At 43.3% G+C, this 21,627-nt stretch overlaps 2 protein-coding genes across 5 annotated transcripts in view; both read right to left on the bottom strand.

Annotated features, from left to right (window-relative positions):
• Tnk2 (tyrosine kinase non receptor 2) overlaps positions 1-1,700 on the bottom strand; it is a 46,847-nt gene extending 45,147 nt beyond the window's left edge. The window contains exon 1 of the mRNA XM_071615229.1: positions 1,091-1,700. The gene's annotated coding sequence lies outside the window, so the exon portion shown is untranslated. The remainder of the gene's footprint in view (positions 1-1,090) is intronic.
• A 13,678-nt stretch (positions 1,701-15,378) lies between these two features.
• Tfrc (transferrin receptor) overlaps positions 15,379-21,627 on the bottom strand; it is a 32,251-nt gene continuing 26,002 nt past the window's right edge. For all 4 annotated transcript variants that reach the window (XM_027935989.2, XM_071615219.1, XM_071615221.1 and 1 more), the window contains 2 exons: positions 19,883-20,023; positions 15,379-18,591 (listed from right to left, as the gene is read on the bottom strand). In XM_027935989.2, the coding sequence (XP_027791790.2) occupies positions 18,349-18,591; positions 19,883-20,023 (384 nt within the window). In that variant the 3' untranslated portion in view covers positions 15,379-18,348. The remainder of the gene's footprint in view (positions 18,592-19,882; positions 20,024-21,627) is intronic.

Raw genomic sequence — 21,627 nt, 5'->3', positions numbered from 1 at the left:
CAGTCCCAGCCACCACCACCACCACTCCCTCTGCCTCCACAGGAAAGCTGTATCTCCACCCAGTATAGTTCAGGAGCACTGGGGTCTGGGAGTTATCTGACTCAGCCACTCAAGGTTGAGGCAAACATGGGTCCTGGTTAAGGTCCTGAAGCAGGCAGCAACTCTGCATGCATCCCTACCTGAGAACTACAGAAACCACCAACAACCCTGACAGTGCCAGGAAAGGAGTGAACAGCCCTAGAAAGATAAAGCCCATAAGCTGCTAACCAAGCCCCCAAACCACCCCAGGAATGAGCAGGGCTGGCATTCAGGCCACATGGGTCAATAAGAAGTCAAATCTAGCCTCTGGCCCTGGCCTCTGTAAGCCCCACCTCTAGGCTGGGCCAGGAGTGGGCCCTACAGGATGAAGGGCCCACAACACCACAGCTACCCATCTGTCAATCTCCACTGGGTGAGGTTAAGGCCTGCACCACAGACACAGTCCAGAGTGCAGCAGTGCAGGTACACCTTCCTCTCCCACCTTTTTCACATTGGGATCCCAAGGTCCCACTCAGACAAAAGACCTCACAAGTTGCTCTCTGCTCTTCTCCCCACTTTTCAACCTTGGCTCTGGGCCATTAGTATAAATCAACCATGACAAGACCTCATGGCAGGAGCAGATCAGGCTCGTGCCCAAGCTACTGGCTGCCACACTTACATCTCAGCTCATGTGGCCAACAGGGTTACAAGGGTCTGATGCCTTCTTCCTTTCTTAGTGGCTGGAGGCAACTTGTGCTGATCACAACATGAACACTATTGTGTGGAGGCACCCCCAAATTCCATCAGTAGACAGGTGGAGGGGGTAATTACTTCCCCTGCAACTTAAAACCTGGGACTATCCCTGTTTTCCCTCTGCCCAGACCTGGCAACCACCCAGAGGATCTCCTATCCAGTCTAGGCTAGGAGATGGCTGCTCCATCACTCCATTCGCTATATACATTACTGGAGGGAAACGTCAACCTAAAAGAACACAAAAGCAGTTTAGAAAGCACCCTCTTTTGGGCTTCCAAACACATCAACTCCTGCTAAGAACAGAACTGGGCTTCCTTACCTGCCTCTTTCAGCTGCCTCCCTGCAGAAAAATCTTCGATGATGCCCAGGAGGAAGAAGCAGAAGAGGATCCCGCAGGCCACTTCCTGCCCTTGGGCAATGGCTTCAGAAGCTCTCAGGTTCACAGTGCTGTTCTGTGCCCCAATCCCCAACCTCCTACATCTTGTACTCCCTTCGGCCCTGGAGGGATCCCAGTGCCAAGCTGGTGGCCTGCGGGTTACCACCTCCTCCTACGCCTGCGCCTGCGGGTCCTGTGCCCCTCGGGGGGTCCCTCTCCCTCCTGGGACCCCTTCCCGTTCAGATACGTTTCCTGGACAGCCCAAACCACTTGTCCCTCCTGCACACCTGGCAGCCAATTTGCTTCCTGCACTCCCAGGCGCCCTTCCCCGTCAGGCCCCTGGGGGCCCACAGGCCGGGCCCTCCCCACCAGCTCAAGAGTGTCTTGGCGCGCTGGGGCCGCTCCCAGGACCCCCGCCTCGAGTCTGAGGTGCCCGCAGCTCTCCCAATTCTGCTCACCCTGCTCGCCCGAACTTTCGAGCCCCTCCCCGCGCTCACAGAAGCCGTCCCCGAACCCCGGCAGTTGCTCAGGCTGCTGCAGCAGCCTGCGTGGGCTCCCCTCCCCCCGTTCCTGCACCCCGGCGCGGGCCTCGCCCCGCTCCTGCACTGCGGGGCTGCCTCCCCCCTTCTCCTGGTGTTGCTTGCGGGGCCCCAGACCCTCCTCCTGCGCCACAGGCCAGCCGGCCGAGCCCTTCCACCCAGGCGAATGCCTCCAATCCACGCCGTTTGTCGGCCCCCACACCACTCCCAGGTTGGGCTCGTGCCCGCGACCGCCCCGCTCCTGTACCCCCAGACCCACCCCGCCCTCCTCCTGCACGGCCGGACCCACCCCGCCCTGCTCCTCCACGCCGAGCTTCAGCCCGCGGAGCTGCTGCGGGCCCCAGCTGAGAACCCCGACTCGTTGCGGCTGTTGCTCCGGCAGCGCTGGGCTAAGCCCGCCACGCTCCTCCTGGGCTCCCCGCCGGGGACCCCCCGCCCCCAAAGCCCAGCGCACTCGCCTGCCCCCGAGAGGCCGCGCGCTCCCGCCCCTCCAGATGGTGCTGCCCTAGGCGCCCGCTCACACCGCCCCCCGCCCGGCTCCTTCCGCCTCAGCCCCCAGGGGAGGGGGCTGCAGGGTCCCCACCCCAACCGCTTCACGGCCGCCTCCGCGTCGCGAGCCCTCCTCCCCACCCTCGCCTCCGGGCGTTGACGTCGGCCGCCGGGCGCCGCGCCCCGCGCCGGCCCCCGCAGGTGCTGCGGCCCCGCGCGCCGGCCGTCAACGCGCGAGCGCCCACCCGGTTTCCCGGAGCCCGCGCGCGCCTGCGCCGCCCCGGGGGGGGCGGGACCCGGCTGATTCGGTCCGCCCTCTTAAAGGGCCCAGGCCCATTACTTCTCCACCGCCTCCTCCTCTGGGCCCCCCGGATCCACCCCCTATTTTCCCACCCGCCACTGGCTGGCTCTGGCCTTCCTACAGTACCAAAGGCAGGAAAGGTGAAGCGAAAGTTGGGAGGTCTCACTGAATTAAGGGAGATGGGGAGCACTGGAATGCGAGTCTGCCATCTAAATAGCGGTTCAGCAGCTGCTTATTTACCCTGTGAGTTAAAATGTCACCACCAACCTCAATTGCTTGGCTCTAAGTGAGGAGGGTGGTTTGTAAGGTTTCCAAGGTCACAACCAGTGAGGTGGGACTCTAATCCTAATCTCTGTAGCAGCCTGGGAGTCTAGGAACCTGGGCCTTCTGCACTCTTTCCCTAGGCTAAGGAAGGGATTCTGAACAAGGGAGAATTTGTCTCATGCCTGTGACATTTCTCTCTGGGGCCTTGAGCAGAAATAGTCCAAGCAAAGGGGGGGCCTTTTTCCTGCATTGCTCCCTCACAAGTCCTCTTCTCCCTGCTCACATACACATATAAGGAGAAAACTCAAATTTCTGATTCTTAGTAACATTGCAGCCTGGAAACCCAGGTCCAACCCTCAATGAGGCAGCCCTAGGCAGCAGGACTTAGAACCCACAGACTTAGGGCCACTCAGCCCTGTTACTGTCTCTTTCTCATCTATAAAATGGGTATAACAAAGCAACTCAAGAATGAATGAAGCCAGGTGTGGTGGCCCATGCCTGTAATCCCTTCGGCTCAGGAGGCTGAGACAGGAGGATCATGAACTCAAAGCCAGCCTCAGCAAAATCAAGGTGCTAAGCAACTCAGTGTGAACCCCTGACTGTAAATAAAATACAAAATAGGTCTGGGGATGTGGCTCAGTGGTAGAGAGCCTCTGAGTTCAATTCCCAGAACCAAAAAAAAAAAAAGAATGAAGGATTCAACATCAGGGAATAGGCAGGGGTAACACTATTTACCCCTTTGATAAATTGGACTTCCTCTCCCTTTACCCCAATTCTAAAATCTGAAGAAAAGCCGCACTTAATGATTGCTAACTGCTAAATTTTTCTTTATATATGTAAAACCCAAATATCTGGTGATCTTCAGATAACATTAGAATGTGCAATGTTATTCTAGTCCTGTGTATATTCAAACCCAAAGTAAGTTGCTATGAGGTTTAACTAGCAGAAAAGTAATGTTTGTCTAAAGAATTACCAGAACTAGCCCCAGGAGATCAAGGCAATGGAAGTATTCTAGCCAGAGGGAAAAAACGGACGACTCAATAGATGGCAGAAGACTTAACTGCTCAGCACTTAACCTTTCTGCATTTTATACCTCTGATCCTCCTTTCCCTCTCTATAAAAGTCTTTTCATGTACCTGAGTTCCCCAATATATTCTTTTGGTGGGGGGATAATAACTTTTCTCACCCCATCTCAGGATACCAGTCCTTGAATAAATCTGATCTCTTTCTATCAGCTCTTGACTTTAGAGTACTGACTTTTGAGTGGTGATCAGATGGACTTAGGTCCAGTAAAAAACACATTGTCCAGCATTAGGCCCAAAGACCATAGCCAAAGGACAGTAAGACAACCAGAAAGGGAGTGAGTTCCAGATACCTACACAGGGCCTAGTCTGGGTGGGTGAATGTGGGTTGGTGCCTTGCCCTGTGAGGCAAGCAAGACAACTTTCTACTTACTTACTTGATAATACTATGTGTGATAGGATCCCTTCCCCATGGAGCCATGGAAGTGAATACACCCTACCATAGACAGAGTCTTTCCCTTGTTGCCTCCTCTCAGGAAAAAAAAGTCAGAAGTTCAATAGATTTGGGGGAAAAAACAGGGATTCTTCCAACCTCTCTCAGCTACATACCTCAGTAATGATAATCATTAAGGTTTAAGGAACCTAATTATGGATAGGGCATTGCACTTTGCATTTATTCTCATGCAACCACCACAGAAACCCAGCAAGATGCATATTATCCCCCCTCCCCCATTTCACAGATGATAGGCTCCACCTTTAAGTGACGCTGGGGTCACAAAGCTAGCAGTAGAAAAGCCAGAAATCAAATCCAGTTTTTTGACTCTAGTCTATGCACTGAATCACTAAGGCACAATAAAGCAACATTAACCTGGAAAGCTTGCTGTAAGAAGTATTAGGACTAACTAGATTTCAGTGGTCAATAGATGCAAACAACTGATTTGAAGCAAATTATCCTGCAAGCTTATCGAGCATCGAATCAAACAAAGCAAGAGGTCAAAACAGCTCCTAGGTGATTCTCTTCAGGGAGTCCAGACTCCCATTCTTCCATTTCTCCTCCAGTTTCTCTCTTTTTTTTTTTTAGAGAGAGAGAGAGAATTTTTTTAATATTTATTTATTTTTTTAGTTTTTTTCGGCAGACACAACATCTTTGTATGTAGTGCTGAGGATCGAACCCGGGCCGCACTCATGCCAGGTGAGCGCGCTACCTACCACTTGAGCCACATCCCCAGCCCCTCCTCCAGTTTCTCTCAAGAGCCAGATCCATACTTCTTCTTCTTTTTTTTAATGCTTATTTTAATTATAGGTGAACACAATACCTTTATTTTATTTTTATGTGGTGCTGAGAATCAAACCCAGTGCCTCATGCGTGCTAGGCAAGTGCTCTACTTCTGAGCCACAACTCCAGCCTCCATATTTCTTACAAATACCTAGTGCAGGATTACCTGTAGCTTTAGACTTGAGAAAGAAGAAAGTCTCCTGCTTCATCTTCTCCAGTTCTTCATCAACTCCTAGACTGTGCTCATCATACCATTGAACTCTGGGGCCATGCTGGGAGATGTCTTTGAGGTTGTCTCCATCTCCACATCATTCTGTAACTCAAGTACAAGTGGCCAGAAAAACACCTAGGAAGTCCGCTTTGCCAGCATGAAGCTGACAGTGTAATGGAGAAAAGAGCCTCCGAGTAAAAAAAAGCAGAAGGCTCAAGAAATTTAGGAGGTGGCTGCAGGGGAAACCACAAGCCTCTAAGGTACCTGAGCCAGTCTCTTCCCAGATTTGGAACTTTAGGAGAGCTGCCCACAGCAGAATGACTATACAAGAAGAAGGGCTTAGGTCTAGTTCTAAACAGAGGGGGCCCAAGCTGCCAGAAGGAAGCTTTTGGTGATTCCCTGAAAAACCTCCACCATGAGGTGGTTGCCCTTCAGAGTAAGCGAGAAGGCAGGGCAGGCACTGCAGGGGTGATGGGCAGCCCAGCTCACACCTGCAGCAGATGCTTAGCCAAGACTGCATCCTGCTACTGAGTGAAAGTTTTTTCTTTCTGGTTTGCTTCCCTACCACTACCACCCAATTTTTGTTTAAATTTATTTAAGATCACGACCTTACATTTTCCAGAGAGTAAATACAAAACAAGAAAGACTTGGTTTCAAATATATAAACAATGTGCTGGAGTTTAAAGCATTACTTATAACATTGTTCCAGAAGAATGTCAGCTTACTCCAAGACACTTCAGTATTCCTCAGGAATAAACATGATTTCTCTTGCCCTCCCACTGGGATGTTCTCAGTATACATCACTGCTCCTGCTCTTTGACATATTTTCCATGTAGAAGATATGGAGCCTGGAAATCATGCTGGCAGTTGGAGTAGGCCATCCCCAATCCCGTGTGTAAGGATGGCCTTAGACCTTAGCCTAAGCAACTCCATTTTAAAACTCCAGTTTAAAACCTGCAGTCTCACAAGGCACACCTACAGAGCTCTCCAGTATGGCCCTCAGGCACAAACAAATCACTTCTCCCCACCCTGACAAACTCAGAGTGAAGTCTTTGGCATGTTATCATTGCCCTGATAAGGAGCAAGAAAATCAGGGAGGGGCCACCAGACCAGCTGATTTAATGTCAGGACCAAAGGCATCACTGTGAAATCCGGTGATAGCAGCTGATAGGGATTGAAAGGTCGGTCAGAAGCCCCAAAATTTAGTATAAGTGATGGAGCAAATGAACAGACATTCAGCCAGCCGACACTGATGCACACAAGCCTGAGAGCCTGATGAGGACCTGGACTGACATCCCAACTCTTCTCATCTGCCTGATCCTCTGCGTTGTTCTTGCCATTCTCAAACTCTACAGCAGCCTCTTGATTCTAGTGAGAAAAGGACTTCTCCCTATGACCCTCTCCTCAGATGGCCATCAGCTCCACCCTAGGAGAAGCCTGCTTTGATTCCTGATTTGATCACCATGGTCTGAGTGAGTGTGCATCTGCTGGACTTAGAGCCTAAGGCTCGAGACTTTTGATCTGACACTTGAATTTAGCATGCAGAGGGAATGTCTGTCACTAGCCTGTCATGATTAAGTGTGTTTGCAGTGCTTAGAATTAATCTAGAATTTTTTGCTGTGAATTGATTATGTCTATTGTAGTGCCTAGCATTAAGGATCGTCATTTTCTTGATTAAGAACCTATAGAATGAAATTATATGGAGTGATTTGAGTGAATAAAGCATTGAAAAGGGTAGAAGTGGGTGGACATTCTTTATTTCTCCCCGACTGCATAAGTTGTAACTTTGCCCATTATGACACCATGCCAGAACCAAAGGCTAACAGCTACATTTTTCTTTTAAAAGAAAGTAAGTGAGAAAACAATTCCTAATCCCAAACCAGTACCTATCTTCACCACCGCATCAGCCATGCACTGGTTCCACTCCAACATGACTGCAACATGTTCCCCTCCCGCAGCTCCAGCTTTCCTCTCTGGTTTGCTTTTTTAAGTAGAGCAATTTTTTTTTTTTAAAGAGAGAGAGAATCTTTTTTGTAGATGGGCACAACACAATGCCTTTATTTGTTTTATGTGGTGCTGAGAATTGAACCCAGGTCCCGCCCGTGCTAGGCGAGCACTCTACTGCTAAGCCACAATCCCAGCCCGAGCAAAATTTTTTAAACTACCATTGCAACCTAATAGTGGGAAGTGAATTGAATCTAGTGGACTTTGACTGGCTTTTTAAAAACTTTTTAATGAAAGAGCAATAGAAGAAAATACCAGAATATATTTTTTACTTTTTATTGACATGCAACACACATCTGAAAATTACAAAAATTTGGATTTTTACCAAGTGAATATACCGAGCACTCAAATTAAGATCCAGAACATATCCAGCACTCCAGAATTCCCTACCTCAAAATGCAGCTTTTACAGCCAGGTACAGGGGCGCACGCCTGTAATCCCAGCAGCTCAGGAGGCTGAGGCAGGAGGATTGAGAGTTCAAAGCCAGCCTCAGCAAAAGCAAGGTGCTAAGCAACTCAGTGAGACCTTGTCTCTAAATAAAATACAAAATAGGGCTGGGGATGTGGCTCAGTGGTTGAGTGTCCCTGAGTTCAATCCCCAGTACAAAAAAAAAAAAGCAACTTTTACAAGAAATTTTAGAGCTGGGAATGTGGTTTGTTGGTACAGCACTCACCTAGCATGCCTGAGGCCCTGGGTTTAATCCCCAGCATTGCAAAAAAGAAAAAGTAAAGAATTCTATCATATTAATCTTCTAGTATAACCTTCATATTCATGGTTTATTTTTAACTTTCTAATTCTCCCCCACCATACACACACACACACACACAGATTTTGTTGTTGTTGTTGTCCTAGGTACAGGTAACTGGAACAATGCCCAGCACAAAGTAGATACCAAGAATATATGTGGAATGAGTGAGACTCATTTGGAATGAGTGAGAAACATTTTTGTTTCATTACATATATGTATATATGCTATACATTTTGATGTAAAATTCATTTATTTCTGTAGGTCTTAGTGAAAAAATTCAGAAAGGCACTCCTACAGCTTAAAAAAGTTGTACAAGCTGATTAGATTGGGGAGGTGAACATGAGTGAACAATATACTAATGAGGTCAGTGCTTCTAAATCCACTGCAGATCTTGTCAAAATGCAGATCCTGATTCATCAATTTGGGAGGGGGATGCAGAAGTCTGGCATTTTTATCAAGCTTTCAGCTCAGGCGCTGGTCCATGGTCGCATTTGAGTAGCAAGGTCTTAGACTCAAAGATTCTCAATAGTGTTGCACATAATTACACACAAAAAAAAACTTTAAAAAAAAAACACTCTACTGAAGCTTGCTTTTTTATTTTTTTTTGTACTGGAGATTGAACCCAGGGGCGCTTAACCACTGAGCCACATCCCCAGCCCCTTTTTTTGTATTTTATTTAAGGACAGGGTCTCCCCAGATACTGAGGCTGGCTTTGAATTTGTGATCCTCTTGCCTCAGCTTCTGGAGCTTCTGGGATAATAGGTGTTTGACACTGTGCTAAGCAGTACCTATGGCTTTTAAAACCTTCCCAAGTGATTCCAAGGTGCAACCAGAAAAAGACAGTGCTTGGCTGAAAGGTAAACTTGGGCAGGGAGGAGGAAAGGCCAGATGTATTTGTCTCTGTTTCCTTTTTTTTTTTTTTTAAACTTATTTTTTAGGTGTAGATTGACACAACACAATGCCTTTATTTTTGTGGTGCTGAGGATTGAACCTGGGTCCCCGCCCGTGCTAGGCGAGCGCTCTACCGCTAAGCCACAATCCCAGCCCATTTTTTTTTTTTTATAAGCATTACTTAGTAATAGCCATCCAGTAAGATAACTCCTTCTAGTTACTATTTCCATTTAACTCTTTTTTTTTTTAAAGAGAGAGTGAGAGAGAGACAGGGAGAGCGAGAGAGAGAATTTTAATATTTATTTATTTTTTTAGTTCTCGGCGGACACAACATCTTTGTTTATATGTGGTGCTGAGGATCGAACCTGGGCCGCACGCACGCCAGGGGAGCGCGCTGCCGCTTGAGCCACGTCCCCAGCCCCTCTGTTTCCTAATACACCTTTGGTACCTAGAAGGTGCCTGAGCTCAGGCCAAGGGAAGTAAGTTGTGGGATCAGGAAGTGATTTAACAAAGGCAAAGGATTTCAGAGTCAAGAAGGGGACATTAACCTCTTAGTATAGGTGAAAGGAGGGATTTCTCAAAGAATCCTTAGGTGAGGGGTATCTGCCAACCGTGGCCATGTTCTCCTAGGACCAAGAACAAACTGTGCCTTCACCCTATTGCCCAGGTCACAGCTCCCTGGAGCTGCTGAAGGGACCAGCTCACATGCCCCCAGGCAATTCAGTTTCTAAAACCTTACTAGGGCATCAGGAGGAGCTGCTTGCTGCCAGCCACTCCCACGAAAGCCTAGCTAGAGTAAGAGATTACAAAACCCTGAGGTCACTGTGGGCTATTCTCAAATGAAGCACCACTGAGTCCTGGGTTCTGATGCCCTCTGGTGGACACCTAGAGTTAAGATTGGTAACCAAAACAAACTGGTGGGTAGATACTCAAGATTTGATACATGCCCTCCTGCATGCTAACATTCAGTTAACTACCAGATAGTTCCATGTGGTCACACGAGTCCAAGGACATAGCAACAGAAGTCAAACTCGAATCCAGCCATCTCTCCCCTATTTCCCTGGCTCTCTCGTTTGCCCTGAAATCATACTCAGGTTCTTGGCAGCCTGTTTCATCCATCTCCTCTTTCAGCACTGAACACAAGTCCCAAATACTCAGGCTTCCATTCTTCTGCCTCACCTCCTCTCAGCTACCACACTTGAATCCAAGTCCTAGCTTTGCATTCAAGTTCTCACTCAAATGGTAATCAAGCACCTTTGAAATGCCAGACACCTAACCATGAATTGACATATATATAAGCTGGAATAGATCCTTCCATCAGCAGCCTATTTCTCAGATGTGATCCCTTCGCTGGGAGATTGTAGGATTAGACAAAATAATGCTATAATATTTACCCTCCAATGGTGTTATTACTATAAGCGTTCTTTAGATGGCCTTGCTGATTTCAGTCTCCATTAATCTTCCTAAAACATCGACTTCATCATGTCACTCCCTTACTCAAGAATTATAATTGCTCCCTAATTGCCCCCTGGTGTTCTGAAAATAACAGCAGTCCCACAGGGATTGATTCATCATGGGGAAAAAAAGGGGGAAACTGGTCCTGAAGGCTAAGCCAAAAATAGAGATCAAGATAGGACTGTGGGTTAGAAGGAAATCTTTTTCCAGAAGACAAGGCAATCAGTATGTCAGAAATCAGGGAAGCAGGTGTAAGAGCAGATATAAGTCCTTATCAGTGAGGATGTGACCATCTAACTTCTTTTTTCCCCCCACCCAGGGCTGAGGCCCGAACTCAGGGCCCTGTGCATGCTAGGCAAGCATTCTGCCTCTGAGCTAAATCCCCAACCCCATGACCATTTGACTTCTGCAATGGGCTTATCCCTAATAAAAAGGCAAGTTCCTAGAACATAATTTTAGCTGTCCAAATGTCTCAGTATCAACAGCCTCAAAGAGGGTAATTAGGTGATTAGACCAAGAGGAACACTGGCTGGAGAAACATAGGATACCTGCACAAGTTTCTGAAGAATGCCTGCAAGGTAAACACAGATTAATATGGTCTCACCAAGCTGGGTGCCTGTAATCCCAGTGGCTCAGGGGGCTAAGGCAGGAGGATCCTAAGTTCAAATCCAGTCTTAGCAACTTAGTGAGGCCCTAAGCAACTCAGTGAGACCCTGTCTCTAATAAAATTTTAAAAAGGGCTGGGATGTGGCTTGGTGGTTAAGGGTTCCTGGGTTCAATCTCCAGTATCCAAAAAAAAAAAAACAAAAAACTGTGTGTGTGTGTGTGTATATATATATATACACACACACACACACACACACACAGTCTCACCAGTAGCTCTTGTGTTATTGGAATGCAAAGAAAGGATCATAAAGGTACCCTAAAAGGACAGATTGAATCTGTTTGAAGGAGGAAACATATATTCTCAGTGAGAGAGGGATTCTATATTATAGTTGGACGATCTTAGTGAACATCAGGCCTTAATGTAGCAGTGAAGAAATTCAGGTTCTTAGAGCTATAGCAGGATACTCAGGGACACCCAGCAATTTAAGAGCAGTGACTGATGCTGGGTGTGGTGGTACACACCTGTAATCCTAGCAGCTTGGGAGGTTGAGACAGGAAGATTGTGAGTTCAAAGCCAGCCTCAGCAATGGTGAAGCACTAAGCAATTCAGTGAGACCCTGTCTACCAATAAAATACAAAATAGAGCTGGGGATGTGGCTCAGTGGTTGAATGCTCCTGAGTTCAATCCCTGGTACCAAAAAAAAAAAAAAAAAGAAGAAAAAGAAAGAAAGAAAAAAAAAAAGAGAGAGAGAGAGCAGTGACTAAACTTGAACTAGAATCCCTATGGCCCAAGATACAAATCCAGGGCTCCTACTCTCCCTTTCTGACTCAATTCCCTAATACATACACAGCATGCCAATGCGATTAGAAAAAACCAAAATATTTTATTGAATCCTGAAGGTTCAGAGATTGTACATGGCCCAGTCTCTAATTTGCATGGTTAAAGGTGATGAAACAGTATCTTAAGAGGTTAGTTAGGGGACCAGCTGGATGTGAAGGAAAGCTGGAACAAAGTGGTGGCCCAAGAATGGGGAAGACCAGTAGGCTTCCTGTTAATTTCTAACACATACAGGGACAAGCATGCACACAATGTTTTCTTGAATTCTAGTAACACATGTGAGTGTCAAACACAAGCTGAGCTGTCCATGATCTTGATGTTAGCTGGGGATCAAACCTTGTGCATACTAGGCAAGCATTCTGTCACTGAGCCACACCCCCAGCCCTTTGAGAGTATTTCAGTTTGTCAATTACCTTGTGATTTGGCTTATGGTATTTTTTTTCATGTAGCTATAATTTGCCTGAAGTTCATCAACCTTTTCTCAGATGGCACTTGCATCCAATCACTGAGCCACATCTCCAGCCCTGTTTTGTATTTTATTTAGAGATAGTCTCACTGAGTTGCTTAGTGCCTCGCTATTGCTGAGACTGGCTTTGAACTCACAATCCACCTCAGCCTCCCAAGCCACTGGATTTGGTGTTTTTTTGTTTTTTTTTTTTTTGTCCTGCTTTGAAAGCCCTTCCCACTTCCTATATTTTCTTCTGGAATGTTTATAATTTCATTTTAACATTTTGAATCTTTAATTTGTATGGGATTTACTTTGATGTGGGAATACAAATAGGAACACAACTTATCAGCTCTGCTGTTTTAGGGCTCAAAACTCTCAGAACACTTTTAACCTACACAGAGGGGAAATAACACCATGATTGCTAGAAACCAGAAGCCACACTGAAGTTCATATATTGTTAGAGAACAAAGAGAGGTTAACTCAAATGGAAGAAGACCAGACTAATGCAGGATATGTGGATTGGTGGAAAGTTTTTATCAAGAACTCTTAGATCTGAAGTCTTCCTTGTCTACAAAACACAAAAGACTTACCATCCAAAGAGGTAGAAATGGAGAAGTCCTTGGTGGGAAGGAAGCACCCTATCCAAAGCATTGAATGATAGTCTGCAGACTGAATGATCATGCCCAAGAGGCTCTCTCCTGGAGTCAGAATGCTAGGAAACAGGCTTCTAACTCCCTAAAGTAAAGTGTCCTCCATAAATTCCTCCCTAAAGAACAGACCTACAGATACTAATATGATAGTGAAATGTCAGGGTCCCCACTAGTCACTATACTGAAAGGTCCTTCAGGTGACAAATGCCACCCCGAATATACAGCTTTATTGTCTCACTCTAATTAACAGACCCCAGCTGGGCATGGTGGTATATACCTATAATCCCACTCACTCACCCAGGAGCTTAGGCAAAGTTCAAAGCCAGCCTCAGCAACTTAGTGAGGCCCTAAGCAACCTAGCATGTACATCTTCTCCCATGTACATCTTAAAAACAAACAAAAAAACAGCAATTACTTCAAAAGATTACATTCAATATATAATTAATAAGTTTGATGGAATAGTCTTTCAAAGACATACAAGATCTTTAACATGTATTCCACCTAGATAAGACCCACAGACGTGGGAACTAGGACAATAACTGTGTCCATCTAAACAGTCACAAATCAAAATTGGAATGGAAGAGTTCGTAGCCAGCCTCCCTCAGCAAGGTGAGGTGCTAAGCAATTCAGTGAGACCCTGTCTCTAAATAAAATACCAAAATAGGGCTGGGGATGTGGCTCAGTAGTTGAATACCCCAGAGCTCAATCTCTGGTACCAAAAAATAAAAAAATAGATAAATAATTCAATTGAATAAAGAGAGGAAATAACAATAGTTAGTTCGTTTTATAGCTTCTGAATAAACAGTTGGTATCATAGCTAAAGCCACATTTTCTATAGTAGGAATATACCAGATTATATTTAAAAGCTGAAAAATAAATAGCCATTGTTAAGTACATGATGAAACAGGTAAGTAAATGCCAAAGAAAACTGCCAGGAGTTGAAAACTAGGGTTGGTACTATTTTTTGTAAGTATTATTTGGGTTTATATTTATTGTTTGAATATTTTTAGCCTATGTCTCTTAAACTTGGGGGATGCAGGAACTTTGACCTCACACCTAACTGAAATGGAATGGACAACCAAGGAAATGGCCTTAGGAGGAACCCTGTCAAAGGAGTCACTTGAGGCCGGGGATGTGGCTCAAGCGGTAGCGCGCTCGGCTGGCATGCAGCCCGGGTTCGATCCTCAGCACCACATACAAACAAAGATGTTGTGTCCGCCGAAAACTAAAAAAAAAAGTCACTTTATTTAGTTGTCTTGGATAATGCCTGTGCAAGAGTTCCAGAAGGCCAACTTTTTGAAGCATGGGAGAAAGACAATGCGTACATCAGGGCACCATAGTCAGGGGCTTCCAGCAAGGAAATGTCTGAAGAACATGCAAATGTCACCCATGAAAGACCACTGGCATTTAGACATCTCTCATATTCATACAAAACATGCAGTCCTACACCAGTTAAGACGGTTTTTTGGTTTGTTTTGTTTTCATGGTGTTGGGGATCAAATCGAGGGCTTAATGTAAGGCTAGGTCTCTACCACTGAGCCACACTCCAGGGCAAGAGCTTTTAGCCCTTTCTTTCTTTCTCTGCATCTATGTAGCTAGAGAGAGCTAGATAAATAACAAGAGTAACCCCCCCCTCAAAAAAAAAAAGCTCCAGTAACATCATGGACAAAAGACTCAAGGTTTATTATTGTAACAGATTTTAAAACTTATAAGTCTAGCACCCATCTGTAATACCAGAGACTCAGGAGGCTGAGGCAGGAGGATCACAAGGTCAAAGGCAGGCTCAGCAAATCAGTGAGGCCCTTAGCAACTCAGTTGAGACCCTGTCTCTAAATAAAAAGGGCTGGGATGTGGCTCAGAGGTGCCCCTGGGTTCAATCGCTCATACCAAAAAAAAAAAAAAAAAGAAAGAAAACCTATAAAATAAGCTGGGCTTGGGGGCACACACCTATTAATTCCAGGTACTCAGAAGGCTGAGGCAGAAGGATCTCAAGTTAAAGGCCAGCCTAGGAAATAAAGGACTGGGGACTTAAATAGAAGAGCAATTGCCTAGCATTCCTAAGGTCCTGGGTTAGATTTTTGTAACTGGATGCCTAGAAAAGCTGTGGGATTTAAGATACTCTAAGGGCAAGGAAGGCAATTACAGAATGTCCAACACTGAGATAGAACCTGATATAAATTGTGGACTTGGGGTGATAATGATGTGTCTATGTAGATTCATCAATTCTAAGAAATGTACCACTCCAGTGTGAGATGTTAGTGGGGAAGGATGTGCCAGTGGCCAAGACTAGGGGGTATATGCAAACTCTGTACTTTCTGCTCAATATTATTGCAAAACAAAGTGTTCTTTAAAAGTAAATAAACTTTTAAAAATGTTGTAGCTAAGTGGTAGAGCACTTACCTCTCATGCATGAGAAACTGGGTTCGATCCTCAGCACCACATAAAAACAATATTTACAACTAAAAAAATATTTACAAAAAAAGTGACAGTTCAGTGTTCAAGCATTTTATTAAATCAGATAAATCTCCACATTGTTGCATATACCAACTTGTATATAATATAAGGGCATGTCATTTGTTTACAAAGCTGAGCAGTAGGCTGACACGTCTAAAATTTCAAGAACATTCAAAGAGCAAACACAGAAAAGGTCATGCAAGTTCTAGAATAGTGAGTGGATCATGACAGAGCTCACTCAATTTACCCTTTACCTTTCTAATGCACATATATTTAAGCAGGAAAAAAAAAAAACCCTAAGACCATCAGGCTGCTATTGTCACTAGTCAGACACACATTTCAATCAGGGATGTTGAACCTCTTACCATTTGCTGGCCTGTTTAGAAAGAACTTAACCCTAATCATAGAAAAGGGTTAGTTTATTTGAAGAGACTTACTGTGGTAAAATGTATGCCCTTTATCCATATTATGCCTTGAAGTCACTGAGCTTTCATTAAAGTATTAATGCACAATACCCAAACTAGGCATCCCAGCTATGACCTTTCATTTAGCTACACTAAATGTCCCAGATAAAACACTGTGAAGATTAAAGATACCGTGAGTAGCAAAACAGTTCAACTGTAAAATAATCTAGGTCTACCATAATTTGGTAAGTGACACTAAGTTTAAGAACCTTAAAAGACCCTATGGACTTTTTCTCAGGTGACAGTTTTGAACTATCTTATGACACATTTGATTTTCAGGTTTATAATGATGGCTAACTAGAAAATAGACTTTTTACTCATGCAATCTCAAACTTACTTGTTCATATCTAGATAATTTATAACCCACCATACTAATGGGTATGTAGACATGATCAAAAAGATTCTTTTTGCAAGCTTTGCCTCACCACACCCTTGACTCCTCCCAACCCCAAATCTATGATCCCCTAGCTTTAAGCCATAAGATCAATTCTGAACTCAAACTTGCTTGAATTAAGTTTATAGGATATAACATGCAAATCAGGGGCTAAAGTTATATTCATTTGTGAACAGCAAACATTATAAATGTATGCTACTACCCCACTAAACAGAAGACCTGGAGAAACCACAAAGATAAAAAAACACCCATATTAAATTAAAAAATGTTCTTGAAGTAATAATTTTATTTCACAGCAGTTCAATTTACCACCAAATGCTTAATGACCACAAAATGTTTCTGCAACTAAACTAAGAGTTATAGGGAATTGGGAATATATGTTAGATACTAACTATCTTCAAGCTTTGAAGATGTCATTGCATGAAGAAAATTATGGGAAACACTGTTCCCGATAATTATGTACACCCTTAGTGTAACATATGGAGATCACTGTCTCCGATATAGACACTGTGGTAGGCAAAAACTACCTTGTTCTTTATACATTATGGAAGACACTGCTCCCGATAATGTGAGTTAGGTTTGTGATAAAGGTACTGGAAATTTTGCAAAATTGGAATTTAAATTACACCCTGCATAAATTGAGCTGTAAAATTTTGTATCTATGAATACTACCACAGCCTTTAAATAACATTTATTTATAAATTGGTCACAATTCACTGCATTTAGCAGAAATATCATTTTTATCTGGTAAGCTAAATAAAAGTCTTGATTAGCAACCCCTAATTAAATTTAATCTTTTTCCAATACTTAGCATCATAATTTTATTTGGCTTGCTGCTATTTTCTAACACCCTCAAGTATTGACCATGAGTGCAAAACTTCCAGTATCTGTTGGGTTTTATTAGCAGATGCTGCTTTTATTCAAAAAAAACGACAGTATAACTGTCATAATTATGGAAGGCACTGCTTCCGATAATTATCTTCTATAAAAAAAAAACACCATTTATAGTGAACTCTGTCACTGATAAATAAACAATAAATATCTCAGTGCCAAAACGATAGAAAGCTTTCCCAAAAGATTAACACTTTGACCAAAAAATTGGCAGTGTGTTCTTTTAAAAGTCTGACAAACTGAGTCTGAAATTAAATGCCTAAAACTGATTCTCTTTCAGAATACTTTGGAAGAAACAAAAATAACAAAGAAGGAAACAAAGGCTATGGGGCAGGGGGCAGAGGTCAGATGAAAAGAAAATGTACTATAAGTCTTTGGCTTCTGGTCTTCTCTTTTCTTGAACAATATTAACACATTAAGGCCTTACTCCTGAAATAAACAGTTGAACCTCATTCTATCCAACTAAAGGATCCCTATTTCAGATTTCATTAGTGGGAAAACAAGTCTTCTGAAAGTCAACTGTTTTGTTCAGGGATGCAGAAACCAACTAAATCCTTATGGAAGGGCATATCTCATTTGGAGAATATGATCCTATAATCTGGTATCTCTTAGCATCAAATGAAAGTGAAGGATCATACCAAGATACCATTTCCAGCCTTCACTAGAAATTACCTTCTTTCTTCCACTTCAAAAGATACCAGCTCAGCTGGGTACAGTGGTGCATGCCTATACTCCCAGCAACTTGGGAAGCTGAGGCAGGAGGATGGCAAATTTGAGGCCAGCCATGGCAACTTTGAGATCCTGTTGCAAAATAAAAAAAGGTTCCTCAGTGGACCACAGCTGGGTTCAACCCCCAGTACAGAGGGGTGGGGTGGTGGGGGGGAATAAAGAAAAGACACCAGCTCAGGTCAGCTCCTGTCCTTGGGATTTAGAACAACAGTTCATGTAACTGGTTCTGACATTTTCCTAATTAGAATGCAAAGAGGCAGTTATCTTTACAAAGCACTTAACATTCTAAAGATAATCAGAGAAAATACTCTGTCATGAACTTTTTTGGTGGTTACTCACTTTAACCTGAAATGCAGGTTCCTACCCTGTATTAAAAGCTGCCACCTAAAGACATCTAGTAGCATCGAGATGACTGGGTAGAATTTTAACATTAGGTTTTGTAGTCTTACTTGAAAATTTAGCATAACCAGCACAAGTCTAGAAACCAAACTACCCTGATGTTCTTACGTAAGTTAAGGGTATCATGTTTAAAACTCATTGTCAATATTCCAAACATCACCAGATAGAGCATTTGCTACTCCTTGAATAGTCCAAGTAGTTAGAGCCAACTGGTTTCTAAACAGAGTTTCATTAAAAGCACCATTATTTTTCTGACGTAATTTCAAGTTCTCTAGTAAAGCTGATACCGTATGAGAGCCAGAGCCCCAGAAGATGTGCCGGAAAGGAGAATCTCTTGGAGATACATAGGGTGAAAGAAAGTGATACTCCACCTATGAAAATAAAACAGGGCAACTTATACAGTGCTATGACTGCAGAGAGAGAACACTACTGTTGAGAACTATTGTTCTCCCACTTCAAATGTTAGACTGTCCTGATTTTGAGAACTTTGAAATCCAAGCCACTAACCTTCTAAAGTTAAAATTCTGAAGCAAACTGTCCATTCCTCTGTTAAAGTGAACTAACTATATTGAGATTTTGGGGTACAAGCAGATATCCTCTGTTCCTTCCAAGCAGACTAGGATAAAACAGTTACGGTCTGACTTAGGCAACAATTGATCTGTTTTTTCGGATCCTAGGGATAAACTCACAGCCTGGTGCATGCTAAGCATTCTAACTCTACAACTGAACTAAACCTGCAGCCCCCAAAGTGTTTATAAAGTACTAAAAAGAGGGGACGGGACATGATGTCTGTGATTCAGCCACTTGGGGAGGCTGAGGCCTAAGCAACTCAGGGAGTTGCTCTAATAAAATATAAAAAAGGGCTGAGGATACGGTCAGTGATGAGTGCCTCTGGGTTCAATCCCTGGTACCCATGACCCCTCAAAAAAGAGGTCTTAAAAAAAAAAAAAAAAACAAACCCTCAAAGCCAAATATTTCTTGTATTGCTGGGTTATATATGTTGATTTTAGATTTGCTAAGAGTTAAAATCTGCCTTCAATTCTAAATAAGCTAAGGACTCTAGGTTCCCAGATTTACTCTACTTTTTACAAATGTAAATTTAACAAGTAAAATTTTACACACTTCATTGGTCATCGTGGCATATGCCTGTAATCCCAGTGACATGGGAAGCCTAGGCAGGAGGATCAAAAAGTTTGAGGTCAACCTCAGCAACTGAGTGAGAGTGTCTCAAAACAAAAATTTTAAAAATGGCTGGGGGTGGGGGGGCTGGGATTGTGGCTCAGTGGTAGAGCGCTCGCCTAGCACAGGCGGGACCCGGGTTCGATCCTCAGCAACACATAAAAAACTAAAAAATAAAAAAATTTTAAAAAAGGCATCAGCCAATTTTCAATTAAAAAAAAAATAAAATAAAAATGGCTAGGAATGCAGCTCAGTGGTTGAGCACCCCTGGATTTGATCACTAGTCCCAAAAATAAATTAAAAATTTAAAAATTACACATCTAGTTCCTCCTTTTTTGTTTTGATACTAGGGATTTAACCCAGTGGTAAGCTCTACCACTGAGTTATATCCCCAGCCATTTTTAACTTGGGATTGTGATCCTCAGCTTCCCCAGTAAGTACCTGGAATTACAGGAGTGTACTATTACTAAGAAGTTTACTTACTTTCATGATACGGTCATTGATTTCCCTCATGACAAATCTGTTTGTTTTCTCAGCATTATGGAAATCTGTTGTCAGTCTGGAAGTAGCACGGAAATAGTCTCCACGAGCAGAATACAGCCATTGTAGACTCAGGCCCATCTCCTGTCAAGGAAAGACATTAAATTCACTATTAGAAGTTGTGTTTCCTCAGTATGATTTTACGTTATCATTTTAATAATGTAGATGTGGCAACTGAGGAGTAGTTTTATTTATTTATTTATTTTTGAGACATGGCTTTGTTAAAAGTTGCTTAGGGCCTCACTAAATTACTAAGGCTGGCTTCGAACCTGCAATCCTCCTGCTTAGCCTCCCAAGCTGAGCTAAGATTACAAGTGCATGCCACCATGCCCAGCAGAAGAGAAAAGGAATGACTTGACAGGAAAACTTGGGACTCAAAACTAGAAGCATCTTGTACCAGAGGCTCTATGAACACAGTAATACATTCATTTTTTTTAACCCAGCAGCTAGTACAATTATCCATTCTTAATCTCATAAGAAAACCATCCTCATTAAGAAATTCAACATGGGCCGGGGATGTGGCTCAAGCGGTAGCGCGCTCGCCTGGCATGTGTGTGGCCCAGGTTTGATCCTCAGCACCACATACGAACAAAGATGTTGTGTCTGCCAAGAACTAAAAAATAAATATTAAAATTAAAAAAAAAAAAAGGGCTGGGAATGTGGCTCAGTGGTCAAGCACCTCTGGGTTCAATCCCCAGTACCCTCGCCAAAAAAAAAAAGAGAAATTCAACATAATTTACTAAAGAAAAATTATAATCCTATGTATTACATTGTTTCCAGTTAATTTCCCTATGGGGAAAACCACAAGTTGGTTCAATGAACTTCAACATCTAATTATTTCTATCTGGTGAGTCCCATTTTCTGAACAGTTACAATTAGTTTCAAGAAAGCCATAATTATTAAAATTCAATTATCAGTGAGTTACTTCAATTACGAACCTGTTAAATCAGGTCCTCATACCAGAAAACCAGTTGGACACCACATTAATAACTACTGGTATGCTCTTTCCATTTGAGCATTGTCCAAAAGGAATACAACCTATATTCACAATTGAGATCTTCATGTTTTACCTATGTACAGGTTGACTGGGATCCGACACAACAGAACACCACACAGCTCTACATTCTGAAGTACGTGCTGTGTTCTATCCTAAATTTATATCCCAAAGCTTCCTCCTTTTTCAAATGAGTAGAATACTAAAGCAAACTTATACCTCCATTTACTTTAAAACACTCTTCGTGTTCAATTCCCAGTACACACACACACACACACACACACACACACACTCTCTCTCTCTCTCTCTCTCTCTGGTTGCCAATCATATAGCTCCCCAGGAATATCATACTTCAAACTGATGGATACTTTAGCAATAAGAACCTAGTCTCGTGGAAATGTGAATTAGTATAGCCATTATTGGAAAATAGAGGTTCCTCAAAAAATTAAAAACTAAAGCTACCATATGATTCAGCAAATCCACTCCTGAGTATATTCCTAAAGGATATGAAATCAGGGTGTCAAAGAGATACCTGTACTCCCATATTTATTGCAGCACATTCATAATAGCCAAGGAATGGAAACAACCTAAGTGTCCATCAACCAATGAATGAACAAAGAAAATGTGGCTGGTACACATAGACAATAGAATATCATTCAGTCATTAAAAAAAAAAAAAGAATGAAATCCCGTCG

Source organism: Marmota flaviventris, chromosome 8 (assembly GCF_047511675.1).
Source record: "Marmota flaviventris isolate mMarFla1 chromosome 8, mMarFla1.hap1, whole genome shotgun sequence".
NCBI classification, from domain to species: Eukaryota; Metazoa; Chordata; class Mammalia; order Rodentia; family Sciuridae; genus Marmota; species Marmota flaviventris.
Note: the sequence above shows the minus strand (reverse complement) of the source record. Positions and strands in the feature narration are given on the sequence as shown.